The sequence below is a fragment of the Pan paniscus genome, chromosome 10 (assembly GCF_029289425.2).
Source record: "Pan paniscus chromosome 10, NHGRI_mPanPan1-v2.0_pri, whole genome shotgun sequence".
NCBI classification, from domain to species: Eukaryota; Metazoa; Chordata; class Mammalia; order Primates; family Hominidae; genus Pan; species Pan paniscus.
Window position 1 is genome coordinate 92,917,031 of NC_073259.2, and position 26,578 is coordinate 92,943,608.

General features: G+C 33.6%; 1 protein-coding gene and 1 pseudogene across 1 annotated transcript in view; both read right to left on the reverse strand.

Annotated features, from left to right (window-relative positions):
* The window catches only part of SLC6A15 (solute carrier family 6 member 15), a 57,166-nt gene that overhangs the window by 11,891 nt on the left and 18,697 nt on the right, over positions 1-26,578 (reverse strand). Inside the window, exons 2-9 of the mRNA XM_003811644.7 lie at positions 24,365-24,837; positions 18,458-18,615; positions 17,982-18,108; positions 16,409-16,590; positions 9,057-9,167; positions 5,665-5,906; positions 5,180-5,372; positions 3,049-3,241 (exon numbers count right to left, since the gene is read on the reverse strand). Coding sequence (XP_003811692.1) covers positions 3,049-3,241; positions 5,180-5,372; positions 5,665-5,906; positions 9,057-9,167; positions 16,409-16,590; positions 17,982-18,108; positions 18,458-18,615; positions 24,365-24,653 — 1,495 coding nt within the window. The 5' untranslated portion in view covers positions 24,654-24,837. The remainder of the gene's footprint in view (positions 1-3,048; positions 3,242-5,179; positions 5,373-5,664; positions 5,907-9,056; positions 9,168-16,408; positions 16,591-17,981; positions 18,109-18,457; positions 18,616-24,364; positions 24,838-26,578) is intronic.
* Positions 26,402-26,555, reverse strand: LOC112436848 (U2 spliceosomal RNA; annotated as a pseudogene).

Consider the following 26,578-nt stretch of genomic DNA (forward strand, 5'->3'; position numbering starts at 1 on the left):
TCATTTACCAAGTACAATAATAAATGAGTCAAAGTTTAGAGAAAAATTTAAAAGTATAAATTTCCATACTCTATTCGTATAATTAATAGCAAAGTGACTTCTTCAGGCACCAAATATTTATAGGTCGTTTATTCATTTAATAATGTTCTACAGTGTTGAAATATAGATGAGATTTTTGAATTGATAATGAGACTAATATTGCTTATATTATTATGAAATATACATATTATATATTTGATTGAAATATGGTTACTTTTCAAGCATAAGTGGAAAAATCTGACCAGACTTAACCTCAGCAACAATCCACATTTATATCTTTATCTTGCCTGAACAGATTAGTTTGGAAACAAATTATAATGGCGTTGAGCAATCTGATCATCCACATAACATCTAAGAAAAATCATCTAAAAAGAGTTTCCCCAGTAATAGCTAAGAAACAGATGCATAAATTTCTGACCAGCTACTACTTAGAAAAGTTTTTGAAATTCATATAATATTCCCATATTTTTGTTAGACTCTGTTCTTTTGTGCTCATTAGCAGAGAAGCCTCCAAAGGTAAAAGATGACTGCATTCCATTTCTCAACCACATTTCGGCAGAGGTGAGTAAACTTGAAAGAAGTAGAGTAGTAATGGCAGCTAAGGAAAAAAGACACCCACGGAGTCAATCATATGAACACTCCCTAACAATTTCAGCAAGTATGTGTGACATGAAGAAATTACCTCCATCTCTTAAGTACTATACTAGTGCTGTGAGTTACATCTTACAGAAATGAATGTCGTATGTAAACATATAATGTAGAATAAGAAAAGTAACATTTACTTGGATTCTACTGCATATTAAATTTAAATGCTTATCACAGTATAAAATAATATTGCATTCTCTTACTTAATTTTTATAACATCCCATTTGAACAATGTATTGCTTTGTTTACAGATGAGAGAAATGATCCTGAAGAACGTTAAGTAATGTGCTTAAATTCTCAAGCTGGAAGTAGCAGAGTTTGGATCTGCACCCAAATCTGTCTGCCTCAACAGCCTGTGTCACTTTCACTATCTCCTAATTACACCCCAGTATGAGGCAAATATAAAAAAGTGCATTATAAGTGGTACAGACAGTAAGAGTTTTGCTGGAGATGTGAGGGAAAAAGATAATGAGTAATTCATTTGCCTAAATCTTACTGCATAAAGAAGTAAACACACCTACCAAAGAAAATAAGGTAATATTTCATTGAGGTCAAATACAACTACGATTTGAAGTATCAGTATGATCCCAAAAAACAAGAAGTGGGAAAGAGGGTACATTCCCCTTTGCTCTTTCCAAATAAGTCTTCCAGAAGGTCTTAGAAAATACTACTTTGTGTGATTTTCCCTTTACACTGTTACTTTTTCCTTAACCTGCAAGCCTTTTACTACAGGAGGGGACAGTTTGGATATGGTGAGCAAGGATAAGAACACAAAAATGACTTTAGCCTGCATGTCAGGCAGGATATGGATTTTCATATTAAGTAGAAATCACTTTCTTGAATAATATAAAGCAGTTTCTCATTTCTGTTCAGCTGAATTGTGGATATATAGCTATCAATATTAACAAACTGCTGAAATTAAATTGTTTTATACACGCACACACATGCACATGCACAAACACATACAGACATAATTATCAGAGCAGCAAATGATAAAGGTATATATTTGAGACTTATTTAGACATATATTATTAGTAAATTTTTTATGGCTAAGAAAGAGCTGGGCACGGTGGCTCACGCCTGTAATCCTAGCACTTTGGGAGGCCGAGGCGGGCGGATCACGAGGTCAGGAGATTGAGACCATCCTAGCTAACACGGTGAAACCCCGTCTCTATTAAAAAAAATACAAAAAATTAGCCAAGCGTGGTGGCACGCGCCTGTAGTCCCAGCTACTCGGGAGGCTGAGGCAGGAGAATGGCGTGAACCCGGGAGGCGGAGCTTGCAGTGAGCTGAGATCTCACCACTGCCGCACTCCAGCCTGGGCGACAGAGCAAGACTACGTCTCAAAAAAAAAAAAAAAAAAAAAAAAAAAAAAAGCCTTGGGGAATTGCACACCACTGCCCAGCATTCATGGTCATCTCTATAAAATTTGTATCCAATCTTATTTTACATCACTTACCAGTATTGTTTCTGTACTCTCGTATGGTTGGCTTTCTTATTGTTGCCTTTATCTTCATTTATGTATGTTTACTAGTTATCCTCTGACCCTTGAGAAGATCCTTCCTCTTTCCAATTCAACTTCCATCTCTTTCTCTGACAGTTCCATCATATATTTAGATGACCTAGACTCTTTTGAATTCTTATATGTAAAATCCATTATGCTATCAGTATTTTACATGCTGTAAGTCTTATCTATGCAATCTGATTTTAATTTTAGTGTTATTGTTTTTGGAGAAGAGTTTTTTATATATTTGTATATCTCTTATAATTTATTTTATATCCTTTATAGCCCTTAAATGGGAGTATGATGCATTAAACTGGTACTTTAATAATCACTTGTAAATTGGACCTATTAACTACCATCCATATTGATAAATTGTTTTATTTTCTTCTCTACTTGGAGACATTAACTACTAGTAAATTACTACTGCTGCTGTATATGAGAACGGGATTTAGGTTTATCATTTTCAGCTATGCACTTTTTGGATAGGAATATCACATCTGAACTGCTCTAATTATGATTATTTGACTTGTATAAAAATTATACACAAACACTCCATGACTTTATTCTAGTGTCAGTCATTCTTGATAATGCATTACTATTAATGAATAACAATAAATATTTTTTATAAATGATAAAATATAATTTATGTTAAAACATCCATATTATATTATATATACAATAAAATTTATACAATTAAAATAAAATAAAATAAATTATACAATGTATACAATAATAAATAGTGATAATAGACATTAATAAAACTCAAAATATAAGACTTTCCACTTTTCATCTCTAATCTTTCACCAAGAATAAAATGGCCTGGATTTGTTCAATGAAAAGTCAAATACAAAAAAACTCACCAGTAAGAATTTCTTTCCTCACTTTGAAAGTGTCCACAATAGGCGTGACAATCCCTTCAATGGTTCCAAACATACTGCCAAGGCCTAGATTGACCAGCATGAGGAAAAACATCACTGACCAGAAGGGAGATGCAGGAAAATGTGTCATCGCTTCTGTAAAGGCAATAAAAGCTAAGCCGGTCCCCTGAACAGCCTGCAAAATACACAAAATAGCAACATTAGTACAGAGTAATTATTAAACAATGGCTCTATATGTCAGTTACAATGAGGAGGAAAGATCTCTGAATAATGTCCAGGACTGCTGGAAATAGACATGCTTACATCAGCTCTTAACCTGATAAATCATGTTGTCATTCTCAGAACCTGGATTTAATTAGATCAAGCGGATCCAAATAATGAAATTTTCTTTATAATTAATAAACAGAGTACACGATTGTGTTGTATATACTAACTATTTCACAAGGCTCCTAGAATGAAAAACTATATTAAAGAATACATAATATTTTTGGTTTTGTTAAAGCTTATGAATATGAATAGTGACATATTATCATAGATATATAAATACAAATATATATATACAACTATTTCTGGCTCATATATAAAGATTTTAAAAATTTGGTTTTACCTTACCTCAAAGTGGCTCAATCAATTGTTGTTATATATATATATACATATACACTATGAATAATAAACTTGTTTTGATTTAAGAGAAAACTGCAAATGCAAAATAAAAGGATGTGAACAGAATAAGTAGATTATAAAAAGCCAATTTTTAATTTAAAAAACCGACATCTTTACCTTTTTTTACTTCTGATATTTCTACCTCCCTGATTAAAAAAAAAAAAAAGTTGGGCTGATATACTGGTTTGCATAATTCAGAAGAGACAATGAATTTCCAGTCAAAACTAATAACAAAATGAATAAAAAGACAGATACTCCAATTGGGCAGAAAGAAATTGAATTACTTGCAAATATTAATGTGAGTTTATTTTATAAATATCACAAATATTGAGTTGTAAAATAACAACTTACTTTGTCTAACTAACTGTACCTATAACCAAACTTCAAGTTGATTGTGTTGTCTCATAAAGACAGATGAGAATTTAAAAAAAAAAACTTTGAACGGTACATTAGTAATTAATTAAATATTTCCTTAAGGAATTCAAGGTTTTTATATTAATGATGGCTTTACTTTTTAATGAATAATATCCACACATGATTCTTTATGTTAGTCTCAAGTACAGTTAACTATCTTAAAGCAAATAATTAGTGACTAATTTCTCCATTATATTTTCCTTTTCGACATACAGGAGACAGTGGCAGCCAATATAAGGACATTTATTAATGGTGACCTATTTCTTATTTAATACAACATAGCTAAGAAAAAGAACTTCATCGGTTGGGCACGGTGGCTGAGGCCTGTAATCGCAGCACTTTGGGAGGCCAAGGCGGGCGGATCATGAGGTCAAGTGTTCGAGACCAGCCTGGCCAAAATGGTGAACCGCCTTCTCCCGTCTCTACTAAAATTACAAAAATTAGCCAGGTGTGGTGGTATGTGCCTGTAATCCCAGCTACTTGGGAGGCTGACCAGGAGAATTGCTTGAACCTGGGAAGCAGAGGATGCAGTGAGCCGAGATCGCACCACTGCACCCCGGCCTGGGCGACAGAGAGAGACTACGGCTCAAAAAAAAAAAAAAAAAGAACTTGATCATGACTTGTGGAACACAACTATTAAAATTTCTATTTTAAATATTATTCATGCATCAAAGCAATCATGTATATGTAAATGAGATCCATAATTCTAATTCTGTATTGAAAATTATAGCAAGAAAGATTTCAGACTAATCATCATTCTATGATGAAAATCACTTTATATTCATATTTTAAATTATTGTGGCTCAATCAATGAAATAACTTTTTAAAATAAAGCAAATCTTTACCATTTAAGAAAACATATTCTCTAAAATTAAGAATGTAAATTCTGAAGGACTTATAATACCCAGGAGCTTCTCCGGGCATTTTAAGAGCTTCTTCGGGCATTTTAAGGCCCTTTTCCTGAAGGGAGTCTGCTGGATAATGCATATTTCAAGTGAATGATAATTATTTTATTGCTCAAACATGGCTTACTAACTTTATTTAGCTCTTCTTCAATTTTACAGGAATTGAGATGAAGAGCAGGAAACTCTTCTTCTTTCACTTTTTGAATGATGTCATAAACTAAATGATAATCTTCTGCAGTAACAGTTGAAAGGTTGATATGATGGGGAATAATATCCTGACTAATGTTCCCCATTTTCAAAAATTTCATGATCGTCTCTGAATTTCTGAAAAATAAAACAACATACAAATGAGCACATAAGAGTTCTTTGGTGTATAGTTTGTGAATGACTATGCCATTATAAGCTAATGAATGAGCAATGTTCCCAACACAAAGAAATGATTAACGTTTGAGGTGATGACTATCCCAATTACCCAGATTTGACCATTATACATTGTATGTTTGTGTCGAACTATCACATGTATCTCATAAATATGTATAGCTATCATGTATCAATAAAAGTATAAATAACAAAATAAAAACTAAGAAAAAAGGCAAATGGAAATTAGTATTCATACTGTGTAATGCATTTCTCATTTATGACATTTGCTTTGAAGCCCAGAACTGCAAACACCACCAATGTTGCCAGGACAGAAGTGAAAAAATTGATGAAGGACACCAGGACAGCATCAAAGTGGCAGTTGTTGTCTCTCTTGTTGTAGCTTGAAAAGGCAATGACACCACCAAATCCCAGACCTAAGGCAAAGAACACTTGAGTAGCAGCTTCTCTCCAGACCTTGGGCTCCAGCATTATTTCAAGCTGTTTAAAAATAAACATAATAGAATCAGCTACAAAATAATGTTTCAGAATAATTAATTTTTTATGGAATTTACTGTTTATGGAGTATACAATGATATTTATGCATCCAAAGTTTATTTAAATCGGGAAATAATATGTTCTTAAGCATAAACATCTATTTTTTAGGAAACAAATAATTATGAGTAAGAAAGTTGATCAGTCCTTTACATGGAGATTTTAAGTACATGGGGATTTTCTACTTACATGGTGGTTTTTAAATATTTTAAGAATATCAAAGGAAATATGAAATGAGAATATGAAGAAAAATTAATTATCCTCAATCATTTCCCATTATGTCTTTTATTCTTTCCATAGCAAAACAGGTCAATTACCAATAAAAGTTAATAGTTGCTTCACTAACACTCCATGTTTTGTGTTTTCTGCTGTTAATCTAATGGTTGAAGCAGAAAACAATTATAAACTTCGCAGAGTTGAACTATTTGTACTTTGCATATTCACATATGTATTCTTCATTCATTCAAAAGTCTGCTAAAAGATTTTTCTTTGAAAATTGAAGAAATTCACCTATATTGTCTATAAGATACTCTTTCAGATCCAAAGTTCTGACATTGAACAGATATTAAATATTGAACAGATATTTCATGTAGTTGTGCTTTATGTCTTAGATAATTATCACTGTATATAATCAAAACTTAAATGAAACAATTCAGATCAGCCATGTGTGGCCCAGACCTTAATAAACAGTTCCGTTTGATTTCAGTAATAATAGCGTTTAAATTGGCATTTTATCTCTTTTTGCCATTACAATCAAATTGCCTTTATTGAGAGCCATGTCAAACATGACTAAGAACACGAATTCTACAGAGAGTTTCAGATTCTGATTCTGCCATTTAGTAATTTTAAAATAGTTCAAACAATGGCAAATGGCGTGTCCTCTTTGAGTTTCAGCTTCTTCAGAAAGATCAGAATAATAAGAAGTGTACCACTTACCACGGTGCCTACCACACTCTAAAAATGCTCAGTAACCGATAACATAGATGAGCTATAGCGGCAAACACACCGGTAAGCATTTTACATGGTTTCACTCATTTAGTACTCACAACAACCCACGAAGCTGTTGCTACTATTAACTGATTCTTAGGAAGGTTATGTAACTTGCCTAAGTTTACACAGCAGCTCTGAGGTAGAGATGAAATAAGAACATAGGTAGATTCCAAAATCCATATTCTCTCAAACAATAGGATGTATTGCTTCAATTAATTTTGGTTATTAAAATCTATGAAATATGCTTATTAAACATAATCATGATTATCTTTATAATTTATGAACAATTAACATATGCACATTGTTTACTGATCATTGCTACATCATATTCTATTAAAATACACTCAACTGTCTATCTCTGCTTTAGCCACTAGGTGGCAGAAAAGACCTGTTAACTAAAGACATTACCAGCAGCCCAATTTCTGAACTAAATCTCCACTCACTGTTTCACAAGTATTTGATGTGCTTATGTACTTTCTCCCCTACATAAACAATGTAAAATTTTAAAAAATTACAATTACTTCTCATATTGAGTATCACATCCTACAGAAATGTAATAGAGTCTTATCAACACTCAATGAAAAGTTAGCTGAAGGAAAACTAACATTTTAATAGTGATCCCTAGTCTAGGTCAGAAATGTTAATTCATGCTGCAGTTTTCAGTACTGGGGCTATATAGAATTATTACATATAAGCATTTAAATTCTAAAATATCTAGCTAAATCAAATGTTTAGAATTTTGTCACAAGCAATTGTCAGTTTAGAAAGAATACATTCTAGAAATTCACACAGAATTTTGGTTGTCTTGAACTCAGAAAACATTTTCTTCAATATTATACATATAAGTATTTTTGGTCATTAAGTGTGGCCCATTTGTAGCAGATTTAAATTATAGTGTGGCTGAAACTCGTAAATCTTAACTAGTTGTTCACAGAGAAGTTCCAAGAACTCTAAATGTTAAACAGGAATTTTGAAGTAGCTGAGAAAACCAGACACCAGTGTCAGCATTTTTGCTACTACAGAATGAATACCAACTCAGAACTAAACACACAAAGAACACAGCTTCTTTTACGCGGTATCAAGGCAGCTGCCAGGAGTGACAAAGAATTCCAGAGAAGCTAATCCCTTATGCCCAAATCTCACAGCACAATGCTGCCTGCACATTCATCCTTCAGATAACTTTTAATTTCTAAACTAATTTTGAAATCATATCTTTAGACAGTTTCATCTTAATGTCTGCCTATGATAGTATTAGCAAACTAATAGTGGGGTGCAATATATATATATATATATATATATATATATATATAAAATCAAAAACTTGTTTCCTGTTAAATCAGTATAAGAAGTTATGATTAAGTCCACACTTATGATTAACCAGGTTAAGTGTGCCCAGTGTTGAGTTTAGCTCTACAAAGTTGCATGATGGATTATAAGTTCTGAGCCCCTGATGGAGTCTAATGAGAATTTTCCTAAAATATATATGCATCTATAGAAGTTACAGAATTTCACAAGCTGATTACTATAAATATTCTTCCAAAAACTACAAAACTACAAAGCCTCAAAAAAATTAACTAAGAAAAGAAAACACTGATTTTCTCTGAGAGAGTATTTTAGGGTTCTTAATCTTATTTTAGGGTCCATGGATTCCAGATGATCAGTCAACTTCCGGATACACTAAGCAAATTAATATGTTCATTTTTTTTTTTTCGGTAAGAAAATCCTCATCACTTTTTCAAATGGATCCATGACACAAAAAGGTTAAAAACCACTAGAATAAAGGGGAAAGAGTAAATGAAGACTGAAAAATTCTGAAGTCTAATCAGTATAAAACTTAGAAATAAATTTATTATAAAAGAGAGATTTTTGAAGTTGAAATAGTGGTAGCCTTACTCTAAAATCAAAATGGGATATAAAAAATGGAGATAAATGGCTATAATTATACATAAAAAATGCTGCTTTTTCCTAGACTGGTTAACAACTATAATTTAAAAGTTTAATGTACATATATTAGAACAATTATTCCTTAAATATAACTTAGAATATTTTAACAATAAACATAATACTTTCATGATCATAAGCCTTAAATAGAAATATGGTACATACCTTAGGGGTAAACATGTGGCGAATGCCATCAATTGAACCATTTAAAAGGAATGCTCTGATGAGGAAGCATATAAGTACCACATATGGAAACAGAGAACTAAAATATATGATCTGCAAAGAAATAAAAATAAAAATAAGTGAGATGCAATGACCATTTTTTTATAGTTAAGATTTTATATGTTAGTTTCTGTACTTTGACAGTCACTGTTTCATGACAGGATTAATAAAACTATTAATAACTTCTAAAGCCATTTTTAAGAATGGTTTATGAGTCGTGATTCAGCCTTAAGATTTTATTTGAGATATAATTTAAATTTAAAATACTCTATCTCCTTTGAAAAAATCCATCAGCTATGGTGTAGCTTCAATAGTGTTGATTCCTTATAGTTCATAAAACAAGAAATATTTAAGACAGAAATGAACAGGCACTAACTACCTAATGAATTCCTACTTTTTTGTTGTTGTTCTAAGTAGCAAAATAAAGTCCTATTTCTTTTTATTTTAACCAAATTTTCATTGTGATTCTGTAAAGCTTTCAATGCAGCATTGTTCCTATGCTGTATCTTCCAGAACCCAAACAATCAAACGTGTAAAGATTTTACTTTCCGCTTCAGCAATTTTCACTGTTAAACAGTTCAGCAAATATTTATAATAGAAAAGGAAGTGTGCTACTCAGACATTCACTGCCTCCTTGACATCTTCCTCTGGAGGCCTAATAGGTCTCTAAAATGTTTCAGGTCCAGAGGGAAACTTCTGAATTTCCCTCAAAGCTATTCCCACCCATCTCTATTTCAGAAAATGGCCCCACCCTCCATCCCATTAGTAAAGCCAAACATCTAGAAATGGTTCTGGACTATTCATAATATTCTCCTAACTGAATTGCTGGCTGCCCCTTGGTTTATGTCATACCCTGCTTAAAACACTCCAGGAATTTCTAATGTCGTTGGAGTGAAGTGCTGATTCCACCCTCTGGCCTGCAAAGTCTTACCTTAGAGTGCCTGCTTGCCTGGCCACCACTCTTCCCATGGAGCTCTGGCCACTCAGGCCCTTGCTATCCTGTGAGTCTACCAAGCTCAGCCAGCCTTAAGATGCAGGGCGGCACCTTCCTTCAGAAGCACTTCTTCCTTATTTGCAGATGACTTGCTCCTCCTTACTATTTTAGTCTCATCTTCATCTTCTCCCTGAGGTCTTCCCTGACCACCCAAAATAAGGTGATGCCTTTTTCCATCCTTTCTCTCCCATCTGCACCCTGCCAACCCTCAGTGATACTACCCTAGGTTTGTTGTTGTTGTTGTTTAGAGCGCTTAGCACTTTTCGAATTTTATTTATGTGTTTCTGTGTTTATTTTTTGTATCCTCTACCAGGGTATAAGCTAGTGAGGGTAAAGATATTTTCTGTTTACTACCATATCTCACACACCTAACACAGTTGCTGACATAGTAACTCTATCATATGTATCTGTGGAAGGAAGGAATGGAAGGAGAATTGGAACAATGGAGGAGAAAGTGCCATAGCAGATGATGCTTCCGGGCAGGTAAAAGATACTGAATTCAATAATAACTACAAACAACATTAATATAAGGCAACACAATAAGGGGCACTTTCTCTAGTTTTACCCACTTAAGAATCATATATAAACACATGGCACACCTTAAGGAAAAAATATGGATAAAATGTCAGCATACTTTAGAACACAATATTTTAAAAATAAATTATATTTTAACTTAATTAGTTGTAATGAACATAATTTTTTAATAATTTCAAATTGGTTTAATCCTTTGATTAATCCTTCACTCAAATTTTTTGACTTTTTAAAAAATCAGAATGCTTTCAGATGGATTTTTTCATTCTCCCTGCGTACTTTTGGCATTCATTAAATTTGGCAGTTGCCTTGATCTCACTTGAATTAAAGTTATCCCCTTTATGATTCTTCTTCACAAATGTTGTGGCTAGCCAGAAGCATGGATTCACTTTTGAACAATAGCTTCTTTTTATGTTTTTAAACAAAACTCAAATGTACTGCTTTATAAATCATATAATTGACTTCCATTAATTCTGCTTATATAAAAGTGAAAATGAAGATTATACATTATAAAGTCTAGATAGACTGATTATGATTTTATCCAATAAAATATGCTTTTTAATTTTGTTTTAATTTTATATTTTATCTTTATATTTTTAATATAATTTCTAATTAGGTACTAAGAAAAGATTCTTCCTGTACTCATATTATTCGAGGCTAAAATACTCTAATCTGCCCTTAGTATGTCCCACTTCCTCAAATCCCATAAACCAACTGATCACCACACCCAGCTAATTCTACCACAGAAATCTCACATCTGTCCCTTTGCTTCACCTCTCAATAGCACAACACCTTTCAGTATGAAAACAGTTTCCTGCTCATCTTGCCTCCAGATTCTGTTAGCTTTCCTCTGCATCCCAGAAATCCATTTTTCACAGTTGCCAGAGCGATCTTTCTAAAAATCTGGTGCTATCACTGAACTATTAAAAATCCTCAAATGTTCCACACTGTTTGCTAGCTAACAGCCCATCATTTTACAAGAGTCCACAGATCCTCCAATATCATCAGTCAATTTGCATATCATCCTTCGTCTTCCACAAGCTGCACAAGTTGTATGCAAAAGTCACACAAATACTCAGCAGTCATTGAGCTTTGTACATGCTGTTGTCTGTGTCTACACACAGTTCTCTGTGAACTTGCTAGTGAACTTCTCTTCAACCATTGAACCCTACTCCAAAATTTACATCCCCTGTGAAGCCTTCTTGCAAATCCAGTTTAATTGCAATTGCTGACTCTACACTATCACACACTTTCTTGTTTTTGGAGACCGAGTCTCACTCTGTCGCCCAGGGTGGAGTGCCGTGGTGCAATCTCGGCTCACTGCAACCACTGCTTCCCGGGTTCAAGTGATTATTTTGCCTCAGCCTCCCGAGTAGCTGGGATTACAGGCACCTGCCACCATGCCTGGCTAATTTTTGTATTTTAGTAGAGACAGAGTTTCACCGTTTTGCCCAGGCTGGTCTCAAACTCGTGAGCTCAGGCAATCCACCCGCCTCGGCCTCCAAAAGTGCTGGGATTACAGGCGTGAGCCACCGCCTGGCCACTATCACACACTTTGTATGTGCTTCTGTTACTCCACTTAGTATGTTCTAATCATCATTACAATATGTTGCAATATGGTTGTACAATAATATAATACTAAAACATATTGCACATTAAGATAAAACTTATAGGAATTTAAGTTTTTCTTCTTGTACACAATTCATTCATTGAATTGTGGGTTCCATGAGGACAGACTGTGGCCTATTAATCTTTGCATATCCATCAGTGCCTGACAAATAGCAGATATTCAAATATATTGTTCATTGAGAGAGGATTTACAGGAATTTGAGTTTTTCTTCCTGCACACAATTCCTAAAATTGCAAGCTTATGGTTATTCTGCAGTATTTTGAAAATTATATTCTAATTATATGTCCAGACATTTCAATTTTCATTTATTAATTCAACAAACATTTAAATTCTTAAGGACACTGATCTGGATTCAGTAAGACTCTAACACAGTTTCCTAATAAGTTACAAGAACATTTCAAGCCTGCAAGATGGAGAAAAATAAGTCAATATTTCAAACATTTAAGTGATATTAAGAAGGCAACACATCAATTTTATTCCTCTGTGAGCAGGTAAGAGGACAAAATATTTCACTTTTAAATTCCATGATTTAAAAAGATGTGTCTTAGGAGTCAGCAGGTTACTTAAATATCTGTGTCATTTATAAACACAAATTATTTGCATTCAGTCATATGGCTCTAATCTTAATAGACCAAAACAGCCACTTGCATAATATTATTAAAATGAGTTAAATTCAACCTATTCACTGTATTTATACCAACCACTTTCTTCTCTCTATGTGTTACGCCTTATAACTTGAAGTTATTTTATAAATTTGTTTATTGTTTGCTGCCTCTGCCACTAAATGGAAACTCCATGAGGACAGGCACATTGTTTACCTTGTTAGTTGTATTTCCAAAACTAGATCAGTGTCTAGAACATAGTAAGTGCTTAATAAATATTTGCTCAAAATAATAATGAATGGGTGAATGATTATTACACATTGTCCAAGAAGTATACATTTTTAAAACTGGGAAATGATACAAAGAAACATGTTCCTTTGACTGATTTTTAAGACCCCTCCCCCGGGCCTTGACAACTATTATGCCTGTCAAAGCAAGTACGTTAGTAAGAGAGACTATTTTATCTTTCAAAAGATTGTATAAAACATTTTCATTTTACTAAAGTGTTTAAAAAATCAAAAACAAAAACCATTGTTTTACATATGAAAATGTTTATTATAAACATACCTTCAGAATGTATCATTCTTTTTGAAAATTCTGTAGCCCAGTTTTAGCCCTGTCTATCATGTATTGGTTGCTTAATTCTGGCCAACTATTTATTTTTCCTGAGCTTGTCAACTTTGCAGTAAAATGGGGATAAAATATGCAAATTATCTAGCTGATAGAAAGAATAAACAAGATAATGTATGCATAGTATTTAGCATAGTAGTAGTAACAACAGGAAAGTAGTCAGAGTAGAAAATACTACCTTAGAGTTAAAAGCAAGCTTGGGGCTTCTCATTTCTGTCCTACATATTTGAGGCAGTCATCCCCTTAATAGATTCTGTAACTAGGGCACATGCTACCTCTGTGTGACCACCTCCAGTGATGCTGAGCTCTCTACCATTGAGGCAACTGATTTCATTATTATCAAGTTTGATTCTTGAAAGGCCTTTCTTTCTTTGAAGGCTTACCACCATCACAACCTCCTCCATAATACCCAATATTTGATCATAGTTTTGCTCTCTATGGCCACACAAAGCAGCCCTATTCTTCTTTTGGTTTAACTATTTGAAGACTTTGATCACTGAGCTGAAATTTCTCATAATAAAAAGGAAAATACAAGATTTCAGTAAAATCCAGTATTGCAGATGTGGTCCAACTGATATGTGCCTACCTAGCCCAAAGGACAATGTCCCTACATACCCCTCTTTTAATTCATGCAGTTTCCACTTAGCATTTTGGGGTATATGTATATGCATGTATGACTGTGTGTTTTGACCAAGCACATCACCAGCTGACTCATTCTTCTTTTAGCTGCTAAATCCTCTAAGTTGTTTTTCCATGTGCTAGCCTTAAACAATATTTCTCTCTTCTGTACTTGTGACACTGTTTATTTGGAGGCATTTTCTGTTTAGTAGGTAAACACAAAGCTTAACCTTTAATTCCTCATAAAGTCATTCTTGTTATATTTAACTCATTGTTTCAGATTGAGGAATTGTGACAATTTTGGCTTCCACATCTTTGCTCACATTACCTACAGCTAGCTTTCTCCCCATCAGTGCCTGTTAAATTCTTTCAAATATTGCCCAAATACTAGTCTTTTCCTGAGGCATTCTCATTAAAATAATAAATGTATGTACTAAATAAATTGTATGACATTTTCTATATAAATTTACACTACATGACATGAGAAAAACAACCCCAAGATTCTGTGATAAGAAAAGGATGAATAGTTCTTTAAGTAATGCTAAGACACAGACTAAGAAGAAACAGAAACAAAACGTGGTAGTAAGAGAACCTGAGTACAAGAGTTTTTGAGCTTCTCTGGATGACCACAGTTGGTTTTCTTTCTACCAAATGATATTATGTTAGGAATCATATAAATATGGTTAGGTCTTATTTAAGAATCCACTCCTTCATTTATAATGTGACGGGAATGTGGCTCTGACATAGTGGAAGACACACACAATTGAACAATTCGAAGTTATTTAGTCATATAATACAATAACATTGCCAAAGACTTAAAGATATTTAGATGTGTTAACAAGTATATTCACAAATTCAAAAGACAAAATGATACAGAGTTTCCTTCAGGAAGATAAATGTAAAATCAGCTACAATTTACAAGTTAAAAAGTCACTGAAATTTTTAATTAAATATAAAGCAACAGGAAGCAAAGATGAATTAGACAGACTTCTGCCCTAAAAGAGTTCACTAATTGGTGGGACTAGGACATGGTGAGACATTATAGTGTTGCAGTTAAAGAACATGGGCTCTAGATTTAGACAGACTTGCATTTGACTCCAAATACTGGAACTTAATAGCCATGAAACTTTGGATAAGTTAACCTAATTCCTCAAACCTGTTTATTTTAAATCTGTAAAATGGTTCTGAAAATAAAAATTACTTCTCAAGAGTGGTTTTTATAATTAAATGGGATAAAGTATAAAAAGTAGTTATCACAGTACCCAAAGCAAAATAAATTTGTAATAAATAATTGGCTTCAATTACTGTTCTTACCCTAATTCTTGTCAGAAACATCTTTATCATCATTTATTATTATTGTTATTATGACTACTTCTACTATTGCTGCTGCTACTACTACTACTATTGCCATTCCTGCTAGTATATGATGATGAGTGGTAATAAGTTAGCCTGAAATCAGAGTTATACTTTGAAAAGGAAAATAGCACAGCTGGACAGTTAAACGGCAGAGAGAAGAGCCAACAGTAAATTCTTGCTATGATCCAGCCAAGAGATGAGGAGAGCTTTAGAACAATGGCTGTGATAATGAAAAAAAAAAAAAGTAATACGAAAGCAAAATAGTGAATAGCAATTACTTTCCTAGCGCGTCCTTTAAAAATAATAACAAACAAGCTACCTAGAATTCACTTAATGTCTTTTTAAACCACAACCATTCTAATTTTCAATTTGCCTTAGAAGGAATGATATTTAGTCTTTTACATTACTCTGAATTCCTTGTTGGAATTATTATTAACTACTTAATGATGTTCAGAGCATTAAGAAACACTCCACATTACATTATTTCAAAATGTCTTATGCAACTATTCCTTAGAACACCTACAGCAGAGAGAAACAAATGATATCAAACAAACAAAATGAATGAATTACTCATTTTACCACTTTCCCCAATTTCCATAATTTAACTAATTGGTAATTAGAGAACTGAAACATTAGGGCTGATTGAATAAAGGGCAAAAAGAAAGGACTTTTAAGTATTCACAAAAATTTTAAAGACCTTGTTGAAATAAGGAAAGATTATAATTAACCTTAGATTTCACTATAAAACACTGTTTTTATTTGTCTTTTTAAAAATGTAAGCACACTTTTAAAGTGTCACTTTTCACTAATATTTAACTACCTAGAATGAAGTGTTATGTGTGATTTGCCCACAGAAATCTGTAACAGAATTTGAGAGAGGGATGAATCCAGAAATGGTGATTAGCAGAATGGGGAAGGGCTCTAACATACTAACTTTTCCAGAAGACTGAATGCCTTTGATCATAGCCAAGCAAACCATGACCCAGGCAGCCAACAAGCAGATGGTCATCTTCCAGTTTAAGCCCCCACTTTCAGAAATGGAACTTGAAATATTCAGTGCTTCCCTGTACCAGTAATAGGTGGTGGCAGAACTTTGTTCACATTCTGGTTCTACAACTGTAGAAAGAAAAGTAACACACAATTATTTCAGAATATAAAGAGCAATGAGACAATTTCTTTTCCAATAAACCTGTAAGTGAATTCTTAATGCTTCCTAGAAAAGTACTACCATTGTATAGCAGCATGTAAATTCACAATGAACAATAAAAATTCAACTGTGCAACCAACAGAAATGTATCCTGTTAAATATTTCTTATGCAGTCCTGCAGTAAGAATATGTGAACCTCTTATCAAAGTAATTTTTATTTATTTATTTTTATTTTATTTTATTCTTATTTTTGAGACTGAGTTTTGCTCTGTCGCCCAGGCTGGAGTGCAATGGTGCGATCTCGGCTCACTGCAACCTCTGCCTCCCGGATTCAAGTGATTCTCCTGCCTCAGCCTCCCAAGTAGCTGGGATTACAGGCACCCGCCACCAAACCCAGCTAATTTTTGTATTTTTAGTAGAGATGTTGTTTCACCACATTGGCCAGACTGTTCTCAAACTCCTGACCTCAGGGGCTCTACCTGCCTCGACCTCCCAAAGTGCTGGGATTACAGGTGTGAGCCACCCCACCCAACCCCTTATCAAAGTAATTTAAGCAAATCAGGTTTATCACCCCTACTACCCTTGGAATTATGGGATTGACTCCCTGGGTAAGCACTGTCAAATATGCTAGCTGCTGGCCACATGTTGCTTTTGAAATGGGGCCAATCTAAAGTGACATGGGTTACAAATGTGAAATTTGAACTAGATTTCAGATTCAGTATAAGAAAATTATTGTGAATTATATTAATAATGTTTAGAGTAATTATATATTGAAATAGTATTTTTATATAATAGATTAAGTAAAATATTTCATCTATTTCTTTTTACTTTCTTTAAACATGTTTACTTGAAAAATATAAACTATATCTTTGCATTACAATCTATGTTTACTAGACATCACTACTATAGGTGACTGCTCTTTAAAATATTTATATTATATTATGGGATTTAAAAAAATGATGGGAAAAGCATGAAACAACAGAACCAAAGACATAAAAGCAACTATTTTCATTCAAATTCTTGTTTCTGTCCCCTTTCTCTTAGTTTTAATGAAAATGTAAGGCATCAATCAGGGCATACAAAATAAAGATTATCAAAGTTAATAAGTGAAGGCTTATAATACTTTACCCTAATATCATAGGGCATAGTAAAGTAACTTGGAAAGAGCTAGAAAAATTAGATGGTCCCAAAAGTCTATCTCTAAGAGTATGTCAATCCTGAATGTGAGCAAAGTCTGTTATAATGATAATTTTGAATGATGTTTCTACATTATTTTAAAAAGAAAAAAATCTTGAAAGCTTGTACCTTTGCCACTCTTATAATGCTTAAATACCAAAACACTATATTATACATATCTTACAAGTGTGTGAAGCATTTTTCACCAAAGGACACTGATCCCAAGGCAGGGGTTGCTGAAAAGACTGAGAAAAATAAAACAAACTCCAGCCAATGATGACGTTGTAGTAGAGAGCTACAAAATAGCACACCTGCAAAATAAAATGATATCCCATTAAACCTCTCATACCTCTTCCATTAAAAGAATGAGATCAAATGCATAAAATTTTATTTAACATTTTAAAATCCTCTTCATTTTATTATTTATTTGGGACACATTATCTTTTCTAAAAAGTTAATGTCTTTCTCAGGACTTAGAACAGGCATTAACAACATTGAGCTATATTAATATTTATAGTTAATCCATATGCCAGTAACGTTTTCTAAAACATAGTAAAAGAGTTGTTTATTAACACACACTCCAAAGTTTCATTTAAATGTTAATTATATAATTTGAAACCCTATAAAGATTAGAGCATACACCAACACCAGGAAACTTACTACACAACTTGCAAATCCAATCCCGCCCAGTTTAGGGCTTATGTAATTCCATACACCAATGCTGCCTCGCCGAATTCTTTGACCCACAGAGAGTTCCAAGAAAAAAAGGGGAATACCTATTACCATAAGTAGTATTAAATATGGTAAAAGATATGCACCTAAAGAAACAAGAACAAAAAATAGATTATATTTTCAATACAGTAGAAAATACACTAATTCAGTTTATCCCATTAAAGATAATATTTGAATTACTATATAGTGCAATTATGGAGAACTCTGAAGAAGACACAATTTCATTACTTTGCACTTTCTAGATTCTGAAACTTGAACTTGATTTCTACAAAGAGTTTCTGATAATAAAATAATTAGGGTAAAATTAAGAATATTAATGAATAGCTTTAGTTTAAATTTATTTAAAGAGTAAAACAGTTTCATTTTCCATAAAAATAATTGATTATTTAAAATTCATTCTTTTCTGGGGCAGGTTTCACAAACTCCTAGAAATCTTATTCACACAATGTTTATGAACTCATTTATTAAAATTTATACGAACTCATTGAAATAATGCATTCTAAATCAGAAAAATTAGAGTGAATGAGATTTTATGGCATTAATGTTGACTTTTTTTTCCAAATAAAATAACATCATGGAAGAAGAAATGTCTGCTTAGACTGAAAAAGAAAAAAAAAAACAGCAACATAACTTCTACCAGAGACAAATGTCATTTTTCCCATAAATACTACATAAAAGAAGTACACAAATAGTTTTTTTGTTTTCCAAAATTATCAGAAAAGGTAGTGAGTCATTAAGAAATTGAAACATTTAATATCTATTGTAAAAATGTATATGTTATTATCCTTGTAATAAAATTTCCATATTTTAAAAAGTACTTTTTAGTTAAATCACAAATTAAGACATATGACTATGACTAGTGATTTCAAAAAGTACCTAGTTTGACAATGTTAATACAAGATTCTATTAACTGAATTATAAAAAGATGAATGTGAAATCTTTACTCATTTCTTTGTGTCTTTCTTTCCTTTTCTTTCCTTTTGGAGACAGGCTCTCACTCTGTCACCCAGGCTGAAGTACAGTGGTGTGATCACTGTTCACTGCATTCTCAAACTACCCAGCTCAAGGGATCTTCCCACCTCAGCCTGCGGAGGTCATTCCTACATGAGGCTACATGTGCAAATTATTATTAAATGACCTCTTAGCTAAACTTCTTACATTCAATTTTTTAATCTGCAGTTTTGTCCAACTAGATACTGTTAAATGTAATGGTCTTACAATCAATGGTAACTAATTCCTGTTTTCTATAAAGAGCCTTTTATTATACATTTGCTACATATTTATCATATGTTTAATGGCACTGAATAGATTTTTGAAGCTATTCGAATCGTCTTAATGGAATATTTAGTGGAACACAAATATTTAGTGAGTAACTGTATTCAGCTGAAGCAGTGAAATAATGGATTTTTTCAAATTATTTATCTCAGCATCTGTATATCTCTGTAATAATGATTATATCCAGGCACTTCCCTACATAGTGGTTGCTACATAATCTGAACCTTTCTATGACTGATTTTCAGTCTTTCATTCTTAGTTGATTCTAACAAAACTACATATACAATGTAAAAATTGGATGCATGAGCTTAGAAAACAAAATTCTAATTCTAAAATGATTAGTAACATTCAGGAACTGCTGACCTTAATGTTTTTCCCAAAGACTGAAAGTGAATTTTAACATCTGCATCAAATCTTAGATTATGAATGGGTTTTTTATATGCATGTGAATGAGTAAGAAAAAAGAGAGAGAGAAAGAATTATGACTGAACTCATTGGGGATTTTTTTCCAGTTATGTGTGCGTGACATGCTGTTGGATACTTAGACTTTTCTTCTATCTCAAATTCTTCTATAGAAAACAGTATGAAGAACCCTTAAAGAACTGAAAGTAGATCTACATTCAATCCAGCAAGCCCACTCCTAGATATCTACCCAAAGGAAGAAAAGTTATTATATGAAAAAGATACTTGAGGCTGGGCACGGTGGCTCATGCCTGTAATCTCAGCACTTTGGGAGGCCGAGGCTGGCAGATCGCTTGAGTTCAGGAGTTCGAGACCAGCTTGGGCAACATGGTGAGACCCCCCCGTCTCTACTAAAAAAAAAATAAAATACAAAAAAAAAAAAGAAAAAAAAAACAGCTGAGCGTGGGCTGCGCACCTGTGGTCCCAGCTACTCGGAAGGCTGAGGTGGGAAGACTGACTCTTGAGTCCAAAGATGGGGAGAGGTTGCAGTGAGCTGAGATCGCACCACTGCACTCCAGTCTGGGTGACAGAGTGAGACCTTGTCGAAAAAAAAAAAAAAAAAGCCAAAAACAAAAACAAAAAAAAGACACTTACATGCATATGTTTACAGCAGTACAATTCACAATTGCAAAGATGTGGAACCAGCCTAAGTGCCCATCGACTAATGAGTGGATAAAGAAAAGGTGATATTATGCACCACAGAATACTACTCAGCCATAAAAAGGAACAAAATAATGCCCTTCATATTAAATTGAATGGAGCTGGAGGCCATTATTCTAAGTGAAATAACTTAGGAGTAGAAAACCAAAAACTTTATGTTCTCATTTATAAGTAGGAGTTAGGCTATAAGTATGCAAAGGCATACAGTATGATGTAATGCACTTTAGAGATTCAGAAGGGGAAAATTGGGATAGGGGATAGGGTTAAAAAACTACATATTATGTACAATGTATGCTACTTGGGTGAGGGGTACATTAAAATCTCTGAATTCACCACTATATAATTCATTTATGTAACAAAAATCCACTTCTACTCCAAAAGCTATTGAAATAATTTTTCTTTTAAGCGTGGCACGTTGGCATGCTGGATACCTTGAACTAAAGGAAATTGGAAGGACCTCGGAAGCCAAGGCTTCCTGGCCTTTTTCTTTACTCCTGTCTCCCACTCTTTTTTTGTCCCTGAAGCAAGTCACAGACACAAGATTTCTTTCCCTCAAGGTGGGTCATAGAAACTAGAATGCCTCTTCCCCAAAGCAAGCCACAAAACCTAGAAAGGTCATTTTCTCCCTTCTCCCTTGAAGATCCTCATTCCGGAGACGTCCTGTTTCATATCCAGGAGGAAGGAATGCTACTCAGAGAGGTCAAGAAAAATCTGAACAGACAGGACTTGCTGGGTTTGCTTCCTTTAGTCTGTTCTCATTAGATCTACCCTTTTGTCCAATCACATTTCTACATGGCTGCCTATTCTTCAGGTAATCTAAGCATAAAAACAGTTGCCTGGGCACGGTGGCCATGCCTGTAGTCCCAGCACTTTGGGAGGCCGAGGCAGACGGATCATGAGGTCAGGAGATCAAGACCATCCTGGCTAACACGGTGAAACCCTGTCTCTACCAAAAATACAAAAAATTAGCCGGGCGTGGTGGCGGGCGCCCGTAGTCCCAGCTACTCGGGAGGCTGAGGCAGGAGAATGGTGTGAACCCGGGAGGCGGAGCTTGTAGTGAGCAGACAGAGATTGCGCCACTGAACTCCAGGCTGGGCAAAAGAGCAAGGCTGGGTCTCAGAAAAAAAAGAAAAAAAAGAAAAAAAAAAACAGTTTTCCCTGAGTCTTTGGGTCTTCATTTCTGAAAGTTCCCATGTTATGAAAGACTACGATTTAATAAATGTGTTACGCTTTAAATACATATATTTGAACATGTACTATTTGCCAGCCACATTTCTAAGCACATTACCTGTAGCTATTAATGTATCCCTTACAAGAATCCTTGGAGATAGATAAAATTATTAACCCTATTTTACAGGGTGGAAACAAAGCCTGAACAAATGAGGTAGCCTGTGAAAGGTCACATGGGTAGTGTGTAAAAGAACCAGGCTTCAAACAGTGAAATTGACTTCAAAACCTGATCTGGAAGTCTCTATACTATACCACCTACTTCGCTTAACCATTGTGTTTTAAAAGGATAATATCATTAGGCAAATAAACTTATATTGACTCTATTACCTTTTTTTTCTATTACTCAAAAAGTGCTCAAGTGATTCATGAATAAGATTTTGATAGCCTGAGGCAGAGGACTATCTTCTGGTTGTTTAGCCAGAAGATATTCCTCCAACAATTAGAAGACTCAATGCCATACTGAATGGTGAGTACAATCTTTGGTACTGTAACAACCATTCTAAAGTGAAAAATCGGTTTGTATTTTATAATATGTACACTACTGCTTTCTAGTATTTCCATTTAGTAGAAAAGAAATAATACTAGAAAGGATATTTTGACTTTTTTAATGTATGGAAATAAGAAGGAGGAGCCATTTGTGCTAAGAACCAATTACTACATATAAAATCTTTTAGCACTCTCCAGCAAGACAGAAATTGTACTAAATGGAAGTCAACCTGACTTTTCAGCCAAATCAGCTATCCTCCTTAATAGTGTGGTCAATACGATTTACAAGGCAAAAAAGTCTTAAAACCAGAATTGATATTCTGCTAGTCTTGGCAAATGGAATGATTTGTGAGAAACAAAAAGCAGGATAGTACATAGTTGCTTACAGCTGATTTAATAAATAATTCATGTGTGAGGTTACCAGCTAGCTAAGGAGCTTTTCAGTATAGGGATGCACAGTGCGTCACTGACTCTAGGTATTGATCTTTACCTCTAAGGCAGATTTGCCAAATGGGCTACTTTTTCCAAACCTTTTGTTTTGTGCCTGTTTGAATTAACTAAAAGATATCTTAAACATATTTTGTCACCATAGCATCTTAAGAGTTTCATGTTTCAGTGGCCAGGAAAAAATTTACATACGCATGGGTTTTATTATTTTATTTGATGTAGGGTTTGTAGATTACAACCACATTAAAAATAAACCATATTTTTGTCCAGTCAATAAAATTATCACAAACTAGAATCAAATACCAAAATATTCTTTATATACTTTGTGTCCTGAAATGCATGACTTATGGAATATTTTGTTTTCAGCCACACTTATTTTAACAGCATGTACATGTACATAAATAATAATATTTCATATACATAGATAATAACATTTCAATCCAATGTTAGTTAAATTAAATTCAGTTTGGTTTTGGTGTACTATAGAACTAGCATCATATGTAAACAATTTTCCCCTTTGTAAAGTTTTTTCCCTAGACTTCTAAGATAATTTTGCTAAGTAAGCCTTTATAAGTACAAATGCAAATATTAATAGCAAGAATAGCAATGATGTTGCAGATAATTTTGTTTAAAATTAAGGTTGCTAATTTCTTTAAAGTTGTCTTTGAAATGGAACATTGTTCCAAAATACCCCCATAGAACTGGAAAGGAAATGCATAAAATGCCTAAGAATGAAGAATGTCTAGCATTGTATTATCTGTTTACATTCCTTCTACTGGGATCTAAATGTTCTCATCAGCATTTGAAGATTATGATTATTCTAAGTTACATATCATTTTGTATTTTTTGAAGAATGAGGCAACTTAAAATTAAGAATTAATAAATCACGGAGAGAAAATTCTGTTTTCCTTCACCAGTATTGTCATATATCAGAAGCTTTAGGTTATTCTTCAAAGGGAATAATTTACAGGCACAAATGATGCAAGAAAAGTTTCACTCAGTTATTCAGAGTTGTTTAATAAGCTTCCAGAGAAAGAAGTTGAGAATGTGTTACCCTTAAGCAATCCCTGAGCATTCACAGCAAGCCCATCTGCTCCTGTGGAAACGTAATCTGAAAACATATCTGGGCTCACTTCCCACAAAGAAGTGGGTTTCTCTAGCTTTACAATGAAATCGAAAGTTTCAAAAATAATGAGAAACAGCAATAATAGGAGCTATTTGAGAAACCCAATTGCAATTTACTACAGTAATTTATCACTTAAAAAGATTACTTACCACCCCCATTCTTCTGACATAGGTATGGAAATCGCCACACATTTCCTAAACCTACAGAAAATCCAACTTGGGCCAGGATGTATTGTAGTTTACTGTTCCAAGCTGGTCTTTCATCTTCGACTTCAGATCCTTCTTCAACATCTGTATCTTTCTCTTCCTGGCCATCAACAATTAGTTCACTTGTCTTAAAAGCATCATCAGCTGCGTCTTCATTGGAAAGAAGGTCTTTGACAGACTCAGTAACATCATCATCTAATTCTCTTTTTACCACCTTGCTATTTTTGGGCATTGGAGAGTATGCGAAGTATTTAAAAAAAAAAAAACTCCCTTATGGCAAATGTGTTAATTCTGTTTTTCAAAACAATGTTACTTGATAGGAAGTAAAGATCGAGGATGATATCAAATAAATCCTTGATTCAAGGTGATAAAGCCTTATGGATTCTGAATCCGTATGTCCAGTATTCCGTAGGTACCTGTAAAATTATAAGTTGAAATGTGATCATATTTAATGATGAAAAAATTTAAATACAGAATTATTCTTTTTTGTTTATTTTTATGATAGAAACCCTTTCTACAGAGTATAAAACATATAACTGTCTTTAGCATTTCAGAGCTTAATATTCCCATAAGTATAAGAATTTTAAAGCACATATGAGCTTCAAATACAACTTTCTTAGCTAACATCCTCCTTCTTGCAAAAATCTCAGATACACTCCAATGCATAATGAATATTCTGTTCATTAGTAACTAAACTTTTAGGACTCTTTTTCTTAATTCTTTATTTTTTCCTCCCTGACTAAAGCAGATATTTTCTTATATATCCCTGATTTTGTTCCTTGTGGAATTATAAACACAATTGCAAACCAACTCTGTAAATTTGTCTCATATATAATCTCTTCTGTTCAAACATTCGTCATTCACTCATTTGATATTAATTGTTCTCAAAAATTTAACCTAGTTTATTTTATTTTTATTTTTGGAGACAGGGTCCCACTCTGTCACCCAGGCTGGAGTGCTGTGGCAAAATCAGGACTCACTGCAGCCTGTACCTCTCCCAGAGATCTTCTTGCCTCAGTCCCAGAAGTAGCTGGGACTACAGGTGTGTACCACCACACCCAGCTAATTTTATTTTTCTTTTCTTTGTAGAGATGAAGTCTCACTATGTTGCCTAGGCAGATCTCGAACTTCTGGGTTCAAGGGATCCCGCCTTGGCCTCCCAAAGTGCTGGGATTATATTGCATAAGTGATCTCACCCAACCCATTTGATATTTATTGTGATGAGGCTTTATGGGATACAATAATCAATGAAACGTACAAAGCATGTTTTTAAGGATCTTATATTTAATAGAGAGAAAGGTACATCAAATAACAATTCTATAGTGCAGAATTTAAATGACCCAACATTATTACAACAGGAAAGATCAGGAATGTTGGATAAAATTAGAGTTGAGCATAAATGGAGAGAGGTCATACCCAAACATAAGGAAAAGTATAAATGAGACAAGAAATGATCAAAATGTACATTATATATGTGATCAGTCTCTTAACAGCTCAGGAAAAACACTGTAATCACTTTGGGATTTTTTTTCCTTTCTTTATTTGTATGTTACGTCTCCTATCCTTTTCCCCACTCAGATACAGACCAAGTAAGTATATAAGACATGTCTACAGACCAGTGACACTATGTTAAAATGTGACTGAAAAATATGAGTGCTTCTCTTCAAATCTGAATCAGGAAGTTTATGAAATGGTAGCCCAAGAATTCCGCCCTTCATTTCTGGAATAAAATAGAATTTCTTAAGAGAACTGCTATTAGATTGACATTAAAAGTCAAATAAAACAGCTATCATATTTCAATCTATAATCTTAATGAGCAAGACAAAGTGTTGGGTAACCCAGTGGAAAAAAAATTACTTAACTTACTATGTAACTAATTTGTTGCCTTTAGGTTGGGATGATGTTTAGTTGTTTTAAAATTAAAATATATACCCTAAGAGCAAACACTCCTCGTTTAGGATTTGGTGAAGATTAAGAGAAAACTGTTTAGAAAATTGTGAAAGAGATGCATTCCCAAAATATTTTGAGTGATAGACACATCTCCAGAATAGGTGTAAAACTTCCCACAGTGATTATTTTAAACTGATAAGAACAGATACTACACTTGATCTTAGCAAAAAGGCCGAGAAGTGATCACAGTGACTATTTCACAGAGGC